Source organism: Carettochelys insculpta, chromosome 10 (assembly GCF_033958435.1).
Source record: "Carettochelys insculpta isolate YL-2023 chromosome 10, ASM3395843v1, whole genome shotgun sequence".
Taxonomy (NCBI): domain Eukaryota; kingdom Metazoa; phylum Chordata; order Testudines; family Carettochelyidae; genus Carettochelys; species Carettochelys insculpta.
Genome location: NC_134146.1, coordinates 44,832,453 through 44,845,506, shown reverse-complemented (window position 1 = coordinate 44,845,506; position 13,054 = coordinate 44,832,453). Strand labels below are relative to the sequence as shown.

General features: G+C 44.5%; 1 protein-coding gene across 8 annotated transcripts in view; it reads left to right on the top strand.

Moving 5' to 3' along the window:
* Nucleotides 1-9,468, top strand: part of MCF2L2 (MCF.2 cell line derived transforming sequence-like 2) — a 312,428-nt gene extending 302,960 nt beyond the window's left edge. For 7 of the 8 annotated variants that reach the window (XM_075004498.1, XM_075004497.1, XM_075004503.1 and 4 more), the window contains 3 exons: nucleotides 1,970-2,082; nucleotides 3,039-3,142; nucleotides 4,120-9,468. In XM_075004498.1, the coding sequence (XP_074860599.1) occupies nucleotides 1,970-2,082; nucleotides 3,039-3,142; nucleotides 4,120-4,220 (318 nt within the window). In that variant the 3' untranslated portion in view covers nucleotides 4,221-9,468. Of the gene's footprint in view, nucleotides 1-1,969; nucleotides 2,083-3,038; nucleotides 3,143-4,119 lie in introns of those variants that run through there. The other variant, XR_012646857.1, reaches the window with a different exon arrangement.
* Nucleotides 9,469-13,054: the final 3,586 nt, after the last annotated feature.

Below are 13,054 nucleotides of genomic sequence, written 5' to 3'. Positions count from 1 at the left end.
AGAATGCCTATCCAGCCTGCAGCCACAGTATTTCACAGCACCGGTAGCCAAAGAACACTGCAAACATATTGGCATGCCTGGGCACAGCTTTGAGATACGTTGTATTCTTTCCTAGGTGGTTTTGCCAGCCACAATCACAGAAAGCCTCTCTCACTTTCAGCTTCCTGATATAAACTATATTTGAATGCATCAGATACAGAAGCTGGCAGAAATAGCATAGTTCCTTCCCTTCACTCTTATGTCTTTTTTGGTTTGCAAAATTCAGATGGGTCTAAAACCAAGAGTTAGTTTGCTTTTCTCCAAACTGGGAAAGCATCCCAGTGATTGGAATGATGTGGTGTCATTAATGTTACACTCAACCTGAGATATGATCAGTTTCACACTTGCAGCCTCTAATGAACTATCTCGGCACCTGCTCTAAACTCCATGAATGAAGTGAAAAGTAAGAGATAGCCATGTTAGTCTATATACCATCAAAACAAAGAAGCAGTCCAGTAGCACTTTAAAGACTAACAAAACAATTTATTAGGGGGTGAGCTTTCCTGGCATAGATCCACTTCTTCAGACCGTAGCCATACCAGAATAGACTCAATATTTAAGGCACAGAGAACAAAAATAGTTATCAGTGTTGACTAATCAGAAAAATTGTAATCAAGGTGGGCAAATCAGAAGAGCAGAGAGGTGATAGGAGGATGGGAAGTCAAAAGTCAGATAAAACTGAGGGCTTGTCTACACGACCAGCTTCCTTCGAAGGAAGGATGATAATCAGGGTGTTGGGAGTTTACTAATGAAGTGCTGCAATGCATACACAACACTTCGTTAAGCAAATTCCCCCCACGGCAACTTCGAAGTTTTAAACTACTGGCACACGTCTAGCACAAAGTACCAGCACGTGTCTGAGGAGTAAAGGGACTTTGAAGTTGCCCTGGCACTTCTAAGTACCAGTGGGTGAGCTGCAGCTAGGTGCGTGCCAGTACTTCGAAGTTTAAAACTTCAAAGTTGCTGCGGGGGGGGAGGGGGGTGCGTGTGGGAAATTTGCTTAATGAAGTGCTGTGTATGCACCGCAGCACCTCATTAGTAAACTTCCAACACCCTAATTACCGACCTTCCTTCAAAGGAAGGTGTAAGTGTAGACAAGCCCAAAGTATGTAAAAGAGTCCATATAATGATGCAGGTAATTGGCGTCCTGGTTCAAACCACGTGTCAATGTGTCGAATATGAATATAAAAGAGAGTTGGTGAGGGTTCTGATTCCATTCTTACTGATACCAGTTTTGAACTGGTCCACTGACATCCATATGGCTTACTCCTGATTTATACCAGCATCACTGAGAGCAGAAGCAAGCCCAGGAACGGAGGAAGAAGCCCCTCATTACAGTACAAATTTATGTAGTCATCTGGGCCTTTATATAGCACCTCTTTCTGTATCTTTTGGGAATCTCACATTCCCTTTTAAAAGAAGTATATGTAAACAGTTCTGAGTCACCCAAACTCATAACTCTGTAAAATCAAATACAAAGCCCATTGTCAGAGTAATGACTGATTTATGGATTGCAGTGCTTGAATGGGCAGGTGAGCAGTGTTCCCTCTAATTTTTTTTCTGTCCATGGGTGGAATAAATTTTGTTATGGGCACCAAGGAATTTGTGGATGTGCACCACCCAAAGAAACATATGCTCCTGACTGTGAGCATTGTGAGCACTCTGCAAATCAGCCAGGCGACATTTGAATCTTCCCAGGGTGGTCACCCAAGCATTCAGCTTACAGAGAACACTGCAGGTGAGTCTGCACTGGCACCTGAATATCACTAACCTCAGGGGCAGACCAAAACTAAAAGAATGAAAAAGGTACCATATTTCCCCAAACAATAAATCTCTGCCATGCCTGGCTCAGTACACTAACCAAAAAGTCTCTCTCTTTTATTTTCTTCCTTCATAGTAACTGTATTATGCAATGTTTCATTTGTTTTAGGGGTCCAATCATTTACGGGTGGAAGGCAGTTATGACACCTGTTTCCCAGAGTCTCTTGCGCTAGAGGATGGGGATTTAGTGCATTTTGTACAGGAAGGAGAAAATAGGCCTTGGTAAGTATGAAAGAGAAGACAGCAGCTAGGACAGCTGTAATCACATGCAGGAGATGGATGTGCCTAATTAAACTAATGCGAAGGGTCTGAAAACATCTGAAGAATCAAAACTCAAAGTAGAAGAGAAACTAGAAAATAAAGAGAACTCCCCATTGCATGGTCTGTAGCAGGTTGTAACATGCCCTAAAGATGGGTTATTCTGTACGAGATGTATTCTGTCTGAGATACATACACATAATCCATTTGCACCAATAAAACTAGTTGGGACCACTGTACGTACATACCAATAGGACCACCATCTGTCTAGCACCTGTAGCTCCTGTTGAAGTCAAGAATTTTGGCTACTCACTGGCTGAGCACCTCTCTGGATCAGCTATAGATTGAAGGCATATGAGGTTAACATTATATTTGAAAAGTTACTGCATCAGATGTGGAGTCTAAATCCAACCATTGCAGTATGAAACAGAGAGCTTTTAGTCCTCCTTCAAGAACGAAGGGGGAATTAATGCTTGGAACAACTTACCAAGAGTTGTGGTGGCTTCTCCATCACTAGCTTTCTGAAATCAGGTTGAGTGTTTTTTGAGAATCTAGATGCTTTTCTCCAGAAATGATGGGAGAAGGGGTGGTGTTCTCTGGTCTGTGTTTGGCAAGAGGGCAGACGAGATGATCACAGTGGTAGCCTCTGGCCTGGGACTCCATTAATCAAAGCCCAGCTCTAACAAAGGAGTCACTATGAACACCTCTGCAGCCTACAACTACACCTGTACTCTGAGGCAGGGTCGAGGACGAGCGCTACCTTGCATTTTCAAAGTCAGCATCTGCAGTCATCACCCAGCAATATATACCTCCCACCCCATGGCTCTTGCCAGTAGTTCTAGACTTGCATTTTCATGATGGACTGCACTGTTGGGAAAGGAAGCGGGGAAATGCCTTGATTATTCTCTCTGAATTTTCAGGTTAGTGAAGAAGCTGGTTTCTGAGAAAAGTGATTGGGATCCTTCCAGTGTGTTACAGCCAGCAGAAGGCGATAGCAACAGCATCCTTAGGAAGAATAATGCAGGTAATAAAGATAGTTCGTAAGGGTGTTCTAAAAACTCCCTGATTTTCCTTTTTTATCTTGTGGAAAGGTACTCTGGCATCCAATCAAATATGCAATAGCAGTACAAAATGTATTCAGTCCAACTGTCTCACTAGAGCAGGGCTAGAGGTAGCATTTCACTCCCAGCTGGAGTTCAAGGGTTGGACCCACAACCAGGGCTACCTACTGTTCAGGTTTGGAATTGATGACATCAAACTCTCACGAGCTGATCAGATGCTCTTACACTAGTTCCATCAGCTTAGGCAAGCTTTTTCAAGAAGAACTGTCCAATGGGATTTCAGTCAAACCAGAACCAGAAATAATCCTTTTCTAGTTTCAGATCTGACACAAAATCTACACCATGCGGCAGTGGTTGACGTTAAAGAGTTGCATCTGGGTCCCCTTTAAAGCTTACAGTTTTGGCCCATCTATATAAATATCAGGCTGAACTCTAGCCTTATTTACATCTTCCACTGGAAACAGTATAAACCTGAGAACAAAACCTGTCACGATCCATTTACTTGAGATATGAAAACAAGAGCCAATGATGGATTTGGTGGTGGTGTTATTTTTCAGTTTGCTAAGACTTAGGAAAGCACTTTTGAAAGTTAACAAGGATTTCTTGCTGCACTTTAAGAGACACACATGGTAACTAAAGCTCGATCCTAATGAACCAGTATTTCACTGAGACCAAAATCCTGCTGCCGCCACTGACTTATAACCAGTGCTCCAGAAGAAAATCAAAACCACATGGTACACCAAATCAAGTTTTCAAGGGAATTCCTTTGTGACCCTACCTGATGATCAGCTGATGCTATGAATCATGAGGGTTAAGATTAGGTTTTTAAAATTTTATTTTGCATCTGTGTACACTGTGATATAAATAACAAATTTCTAAATTGTAGCTTAAAAGTCCTTGAGAAGTCCCTTTATTGACAATGCATGTCTTTGTTTTTCAGACATGTATAACAATACATGCAGCACATCCCTGGCAGAGAGTGAAATGAAGGAAAGTGAGCTGGCCAGAAGCCTAACAGCAGAACAGAGGGCTGGGAGTTGAACTGCAGGATGGGTTTTCCTCAGGACTCCTTCCTCTTCCTCCTTTGTTTTGGTGGATGCTGGATCAAGTCACCTTTCCCACAAACTCTGAGCTGCAAAATTCATTCCAACCTCATTGACAAGAAAGCTGCTGGGCCCACTGCACGACCTGAAAAACTGAAGGAACATTCAAAAATTCAAACAGCATCAACATCATCTTCAGTACTGAACAGAAAAAAAAACGCACCTCGCATTGTTTATTGAATTGTTTAAGAGGATGTGGCCTAAATTAGGTCGACAGCAGAGCAAGAAGTTACTATGCACTCACCTTGCAGCAACGTCTCTTGGAGGTTGGGTTACGTCAGAAGAACAGGGTTGCCGGTTACTGCTCTACTATGGGAACGTCCTGTTCCATTTGTTTGGCTCTGCTGCTGTGCCTTCTGCTGCCTCCCATAATTCCCCTGGATAGAAAAGGATGTGTTCAGTCTTTTCTAACTGATCATTAACAGGAACAGAAAATTGCTGGGAGTGGTGGGGGAAATAGAAGTCAGGAGGCAGTGAAGCTTAGCACAGTCATGGTATAACTGCTTCCTCAATGGCTCAGTGAATCACCTTGTGTCTGTTAGATCTCTGGCAGATACCGTGTGGCAACTTATAAGAGGTGAAGATTCAGGGTTAGGCAGGAAGTAAGATGTGGCAACTACTGTGACATTTTGAGGTCTTTTTGCAGTATAAATGGATTCTTTCCCCCGCAGGCTGTGTTTTTGGATCATACCCCTTCACATTTGGTGCTGGCTATTCTGCTGAATGCCATTTAATGTTCTACATTTGAGTAGACTGCATGCTGTACACTTTCATTGTGTGCTGGATTATGGAGTAAGTATGCTTCATCCTCATATGGAATCAGATTATACTTGGGCATTTGCAAAGGGACAGATAGGATTTAGATGCACTGAGGAATAGATTAAGTGTTATAATTAAATGCTTCTTTCCAGGGCATTTTATTAAGAACTGTACCAAATCTCTGCTGCATAAGGAAGTAACGTAGAAGAATGTAGACCTCTAACGAATGCTAAAATTCAGAGCAGGTCTGACAGCATTTGCATGGAGGTATTTTGATGCAAAATGGGGTTCAAGATCCCACAAAGCTGCTAGTCCCTTAATTTTGCAAAAATAAATTTTGACTTAGGACTGTGCAAACAGAAAAAAAAAAAGTGTCCTGAAAAAAAACTACACAAGAGAGCTCAAAAGTTAGTGCTTGGTTTTGACTTAGTGAGACCTTTTTTGTCCCAGGGTTTGTGATTATGTAAATAAAAAGATAGAATAGAGCCAAAAAGGGAGAAAAGGCCAAACCAAAAGCACTCATTATGTAGTGTACCCTGGGCAAAAATCATACAATGAAGGATGTTCTGTGGTTTTATTGCAGGGATACAAGTGTTTTTCTTTGTGTTATGGACAATGTTCCTGTTAATTTTTTCCATCCATGTGTGGAATACATTTTATGTACACCAAGACATGTGCAGATGTGCATTACCAGTGGAAACGTATGCTGCCAGCCATGAGTGCTGTGAGCACTCAGCTAATCAGTTGGGCAGCATTTGAATCTCTCGTGGGTGGCTGCCCAAATGCACAGCTTCCAGGGAACATTAATCATGAGGGTTTGAGGGTTTTGGTGGCAAAGATGCCATGATACAGGAAAGCACTGAAGCATGTGAATAGTTTTAGCAGGCACAAAAGCTAAGGCATATGCTTAATTGTACCTCACTGAACTGGAGCCCTAGATGAGTTTAATGATGAGTTTGATGCAGCAGCAAACAGAATGGATGCGGACTTAGAACACCAACGATCTCACTCAACCTTCAAATTCCTAACTCCTTTGATTTATGCTGCATTCTGTTTTGCTGAGCTGCATCCAGAGCAATCACAATTCAGTGGGCCAGGGCTTTCCCTCATTTACTGAAGTCAGTGCTTTTGCACTGAGGCAAGAATTTGGCCCATGCTGTTCTGGGGACAGAGCTCATTCACACTAAATGACAGTCAGGCCCAATGTTGCCATGAGAAACACACAAACAACTCCTGCTGAAATCCACGGGGGTCGGATGACCAAATTGAGGGCAAAGTTGAGTCCTTTCAGTCCCATGCAGTGAAATCCTCTTACTGTGAAGTCATTTTTCCCCTGACAGAATATCTTCCTATGACATCCTTGTTTTTGTAAGTGGTTTACACGTTGTTTGGTCACAGTGTTTCTCTCTTACCCTGGTCTCTGACTCTCCTCAAATAGTAGGGGAATGAATGTTCCTATGGAGGGAGTTACATGAAATTGCCAAACCTAAGATTTATCTGTGCTGTTATTGTTGACTGGTGGAAAGGCCAAAAATTGCACTTTGGAATCTCTCTAGATGTAAGGCTGGGATCTATGTGGTTATCGCTGTTGATACAATATCCATCTCCTAGGAATGGGAGTCAATGAGCTCTGACTTCAGGGACACAAAATAAGGAAGCCTTTGAGTTCTGTTCCTGCCCCTGCATCCTTCAGTGTTAACTTGGGCCACGTCACTTAACCCTTTGGTGCCTCCATTTCCCCATCCGTAAATGGGACAATGATATTTTGTCAAGTGCAAGTATCAGCTTACACTCTCCCTTCACTCAGTCAAGTGCAAACAAGGACTGGGACACTTGGTCCTACTCCCAGTCTGGAAATCTGTGCCCTCTTAGGAGGTGAAGCATTTGGGTTTGATAGCTATATCCCTCATGCACGCAGGGAGAACTAGCAGGACATCCAGGTGGCTCAGTCCTACTCAGGTACTCTGGGGCTAGTGCAGGAAGAGGTCCCTATGCCATCTTTTCTTTCTCTCCAATTCACCAAGGCAATGACAGCTGTAAAACTATAATCTGGAGTTTAACTGTTTCCCTACGACAGGGATTTAAAAAAACAAACAAACAAAAAACAAAAAACAATTTCTGCAAGTTTCTGACACTTTATTCTGTTTCAACAAAATTTCAGACTTGGTCCTGTCTTGATAAAGGGCTGTAGGTCACACTGATACCATGAACAAACTGAAGTGGGAGAGACTGAATTAGGAATTCACTACTATTTGGCTGTGTGAACAGGCTGCAACGTTCAAGTTTTAGTCATGTTTGAGGGCTAGCTGTAACACAGGTGGTTGGATGTTGGATACTCTTGCTATGCAGCAAGCTATCAACATGTCTGCAGACTTTGGGGAGCCCAAACCTGTTGTACAGTCCTGTCCCATCCACACTGCAAGTTCAGGCCATATTTTTCACACCAGTTTGGTCGCTGCTGTGCAGTAGCTGGCTACTCTGAGATAGATGGTTTTTAAAGTATCACCTTTAGACTTAGTTCCATATTGTTGGGCTTTTATAATAAAGTTCAAACACTTTACTATGTGAGGAATCAAAGTTTAAGCTGATGACAATTCTGAAAGCTCCCAAAAAGAATGGACAATTAAAGACTAGTTTTCGGCCTGGAGGACATGACAAAACAGGGTTCAGTGACAGTAATATCCATTTTTATGCTTGCCAGGACAATCATTTAATGGCTGCGTTATCTGGGGGCAAACAAGGAGGTACTGAAGTCAGCTTTGTTTCACAGGCGATCTGGAGCATGATTTGGGTTCAAGGTTAAAGTTCATCAGGAATAACACATGCAAAGCTATACTGTAAACAGATCTTTACAGTCATTTCTGCTGAAGAGACAGCAGGGACAAGGTGGGAGGGGGACACAGCTCTGCGTCCCTGGAAGGGGTGGGGCCAAGGATGGAAGGGGTGGGGCCTACAGCAGCGCCCCCCTTCCGCTGCTTGGATTGCAGTGCTGGGCCCCACTCTTTCCCTGAGAGCCGCACAGAGTGGCAGAGCAGTTCTGCCACAGCACTTCAAAGGGGCTCAGATCTTCAGCCACCGCTGCTGCTGCTTTGTCAGTGACAGCAACCGGGGCTCCGAATGCCTTTGAAACACTGGGCCCCAGGGCAACTGCCTCTTTGCCCCGTCTCATCAGCGAGGCTGTGAGTAGATGAGCCCTAAACCACAGTCTCATGACATTGTTTGGAGAAGGTGGGATAGCAGCCAGGATGTTTTAAAATGGTGGTTGCAAACACACTTGAACCAGTGCTTAGTTTGTAATGAAAGGGGTGTCGGGGATCAAGTAACTATGTGCGAGGGCTCAGGCAATACTTCTTACATTCATAACCGATGCAGCAATCCCAGAGGTGCCCGGACTATGAACTGCCAAGTTTACAAGTGCCAGGACAAATTAAGCACCACTCTCGTCTGGCATCCTGGGGACCTGACTGGGGCTGAAAGAGAGAATTTGGAGAACTGTGGGAGGTCAGTATTGTCTAGCAGCATTACCAACACTTCCACTGCTTACTGGGCTCTTAGAAGACATTTAGGGGTAAATTACAGCCAAACAGCACAAAACACTGAGAGCCAGGACTGGTCGCTGTAAACAACTTCATGGGACCACAGGAACCTTAGCAACATCCATGATAAGTGGACATCCAGCTAACTAAAATCATGCCAGATGACAGATGTTGCTGGACCAGAGAGTGCCGGACTAGGGCAGTTTAACCTGCACTGGCTTCACCTCTCACAGTCTCAGGCCCAGTCTATGCTATAAAAATAACCAGGCCTGAGCCTCCGCCATTTTTATGGAGTTGAGATGTGGGCCACAGTCTTTATGCACAGTAGTAAATTATTGTTGCCCAACCGTGTTCCAAGTCTATTGCTGGATTTCATTGCCAGTGTAAATTGTGATTTGTGTGGTTGGTGTTCTGATTGCAACGGTGAGAAAAGCCATTTTAATAGCCCGCCTTGTCTTAAACCTGAGAGATTTTAAACAAGCATAGATGGCAGAAAAGGGAGAAGCTTCCTTTTTTTTTTTTTCCCAAGTGCTTCATGTCTGATCTGCTCTTTGATGATCCAAAGTATTTTAAACATCCAGACTGTGTATTTTTCACCAGCCACTGCAGCTAAAAGTTGCTAGGATTTCTTCTGCCCAGCTGAGACTTGGTACGGTTTATAATGCGTACTTATTTCCATGTTGATGATGATGTGTTTGTATATTGTGATTGCCGAGAAATAATCAGACAGGGAAAAAGCACAGATCTCTCTTGATAAATTGCCTGTATCCCCTCTCCCGCCCCTCCAATCAGAACAGAATGTACGAATTTATAACAACAATTTGTGACTCTGGAATGTTTGTAAATAGGCCATTCTGAATTGTGTAAAACCAGATTTTGTTTGGTCTTTATAAAAATTATAAATACTGTAGTACGAAACAGGCTGTGCAGTTGATATTTCTGTGGGATGTAAGCAGCAGCACTGACAGCTGCCATGGGTCTGGGGGCAAGGCAAAAGGGGGGGGCCTGCCTTGGCACTGTGGAAGGAGGGAGGCTCAGACTGAATCCCTCCTGCAAGGCCCCAATATCCCCCCACCGCCTGCTCAGCCTGAAACCCCCCGCTTGGCCCAAAAACACCACTCTCACCCCCCACTCAGCCTGAAGGCCCCCCCCCAGCTCAACCATCCCATCCCCATTCAGCCCCAAACCCCTCCCCCACCCCTCCAATGCCAGGCTTGGGAGTGGGATCACCTGGGATGGGGGCAGGTGGCCACAGCAGCTGCTGGGGACCCCATAACCCCAACCCCTGCACTCACCGCATGGAGCTGTGCCTCAGCCTCCCAGCCTGCTGAGCCCCACTTGTCCACAGGTGACTGGGAGACACCCACCTGGGGCTGAAGGCAGCAGCAAAGCACTGTGGAATGGTGGCTGAGGGAGGCGATTCCCTGCGGCTGCAGCAGCCGACTCTTGCCTGCCACAACAAGCCCTGGCCAGGCTGGTCAGGAAGGAGAGTAGGGGTCAGGCTGGGGAGAGGGCAGCCCATGGGGGCAGTGCTCACACCCCTCCTGCATACGGGCCCAAATTTTTACCCTTGTTCTGCCAAATCTCTCCTGGTGGCTCCACAGCTGCACCTGGGCACGAGTCACAGTGCGACTAGATGGAAGAAGCCTTTCTGCCTAGAAGGTGCTCTATCACCCTGTGCTCCAACCTGACACTTGAGCTCAGCTGAGGAGCCTCTGTCATCAGCCCATACATATGAACATGGCAGGTGTTGGGGGAGAGCTTCCACTAGCAGCCTTTCCGGCCACTATTCACTCTAATCTTTTCCATCCATTTTTCCCAATCTATGCGTGGAATAGTTTTTATCCATGTGTGGAATAAATTTTATGTCCACAAGACAGGTGCAAATGTGCATCACCAGGAGAAATGCAAATCTTGTGCTGGGTGCTCTGCTCATCAGCTGGATGGCATTGGAATCTCTCCTGGGCAGCTGCATAAGTGGCCATCTTACAGGGGCCTTCATGGTGGGGTGCTAGAGCTTCTCTCTCTCTTCAAAGGACTGTCTGGAGGCGCAGCATGGGCTCAGGGCACCAACAGTAAAGAACAAACTGAGCTGTATACTGTGGTGAGTTTTCCTGAGTTGATGGTTGTCAACAAATGATGCCATGTTGTTTAAAACTCTTGGCCATGGGCCCAGAGACTACATACTGGGGTTTTGATATAAGGCTGAATGCAAATGAATAGGTAAAAATAAGGTGTGTAACACAGCAAGAGAGCATAAACAACCCAAGAAATGCTAACCATCTTCAGTGAATGAGCTCTCTGTAATGCATCTGATGAAGCGGGTCTTTGCCTGCGAAAGCTTATGCTCCAAAATATCTGTTAGTCTATAAGGTGCCACGGGACTTGTTCTGCAAGCTACAGACCAACTCGGCTACCTCTCTGATACTTGATCTCTGTAATACAGTACATAGACCACTAGAGGGTAGCAGTGCTCTCGTTAACGCTGGCATTTGAAAGATTCATAAGAGCTTAGTTTTAAAGCCCTTCCTGGCAAAGTAACAGAGAGATAGCTGTGTTAATCTATATTCTATCAAAACAAAAAGGCAGTCCAGTAGCTCTTGAAAGACTAACAAAATAATGTATTAGGTGGTGAGCTTTCCTGGGATAGACCCACTTCTTCAGACCATCTGAAGAAGTGGGTCTGTCCCAGGAAAGCTCACCACCTAATACATTATTTTGTTAGTCTTTCAAGTGCTACTGGACTGCCTTTCCTGGCAAAGTTCTACACAGGAGACACCAAGTATTATTCCCAAATCCCTGAACAGAACGGAGGTCAGGGTTCATATTGCTAAAGTGTATGTAGTTTATAATTATATCGCCTTATGCAAGTGGTGATAATTAAAGTCTCTGATAATATACTGAGGCCCAGTTCTCTGAGTTATGCTGATGTAAATCAGGAGTAACCAGGGAGTTGCACCAGTGTAACTCAGGTAAATCAAGCCCTGAATGTTGCAGCTCCTAATCTGGCAGAAGCATTTCCTAGTGCAATGTAATGTCTAATTAGTACATTATTACAAACAATGAGAAGTCCTGTGGCACCTTGTAGACTAACAGACTTATTGGAGCATAAGCTTTCGTGGGCAAAGACCCACTTCATCACATGCATCTGACGAAGTAGGTCTTTACCCATGAAAGCTTATGCTCCAATAAATCTGTTATTGTATGTGGTGCCACAGGATGTCCTGTTGTTTTGCAGATACAGACTAACAGAGCTACCCCTCTGATAAGTTATTAAAATGTATTCTGTCAATGATGCCACATTGTCAAACGGCTTAAACAAAAGACCAGAAGTCCCAAAGATGCATAGGTTCTAATTCCATTTCAGCCACTGATTGACTTGTTGAAAATCAACCACTTACAGTTTTTCCTTTAAAATTCTTCTCCCGGCATTTCTCAGATCAGGGCCCATTAGGACATAAAGACCTGCAGGTGACAGGCTGCACATGTATATGGGAATGAATCAATTTTTGCTTTGCTGCATGTTTTCACATTACTGATACTTTGCTCTATGCAATAAAGTCTCTTCTAAGAAGGGGTAATAACCAGTTCTGGCAGAGAGGTGGGGAACAGACCAGCACCGTTTTGGAATCAAGACTGCTGCTGTAAATTCCAGTCCTGTTCTTTCTGGTTCAGTGTTTTTTGAGGGATTAGCTGCTAAGAGACCTCTGTCTTCTCTGGGTGCTACTGGGAGGGTGTGGCACTGGAGACAGCAGGTTGTGTTAAACTGAGCAGATGTCTCAGGCATTCTTGGGGCAGTACCATGTACTATATAATTGTATAGCATCCCTTATCCTGATGGAAGGTGCAGCAGGCTCCACGCCAAGCATATGGTGAGTGTAGAGTCCTGTGGAAATAAATGCAGACACACCACAAACAGGGTGGTCTTATCTACAAAACTCCAGCAGTCTGCTCCTCATTCCAGCAGCCTGCATACTACACCAGTGGTGTGGTTGTCAGAATACAGTCTCAGTATATTTCAACAGGGCATTGCCATGTGCTGAGGGGGGCAGTTGTGCCTCTTGGCACACTGACCATTATCCAGCCCAGGTGGGCACATCTCACTCAGATCACGAAGCACGATCAGGGATGCTAGTCAGCGTTGCCTGTAGTGCTTAGGAATGGCTAGCCTGCTCTTTCACTCTGCATATCCTGCACCTGGGCCATGGGTGAAGGTGGATGGAACTGGCTTCTAGCACCTGCCCCATTCAGTGCAAGGTAAGCATGCAAACCCCAGGCTCTCTTGGCACTAAATTTAAATAAAGAATTTTTAAATACCCCAAACTTTAAACAATGGGACAAAGTAATTTTTTTTTGTTCCCCCTTTAATGCTCCATATTTTCAGTCATTAAAACTGCAGCCTTCAAAGACAAACTGCTATAACTAGAAGCTGGAAACTTAAGCATGCCACTCAGCCACCCATTTATACACTCTTTTG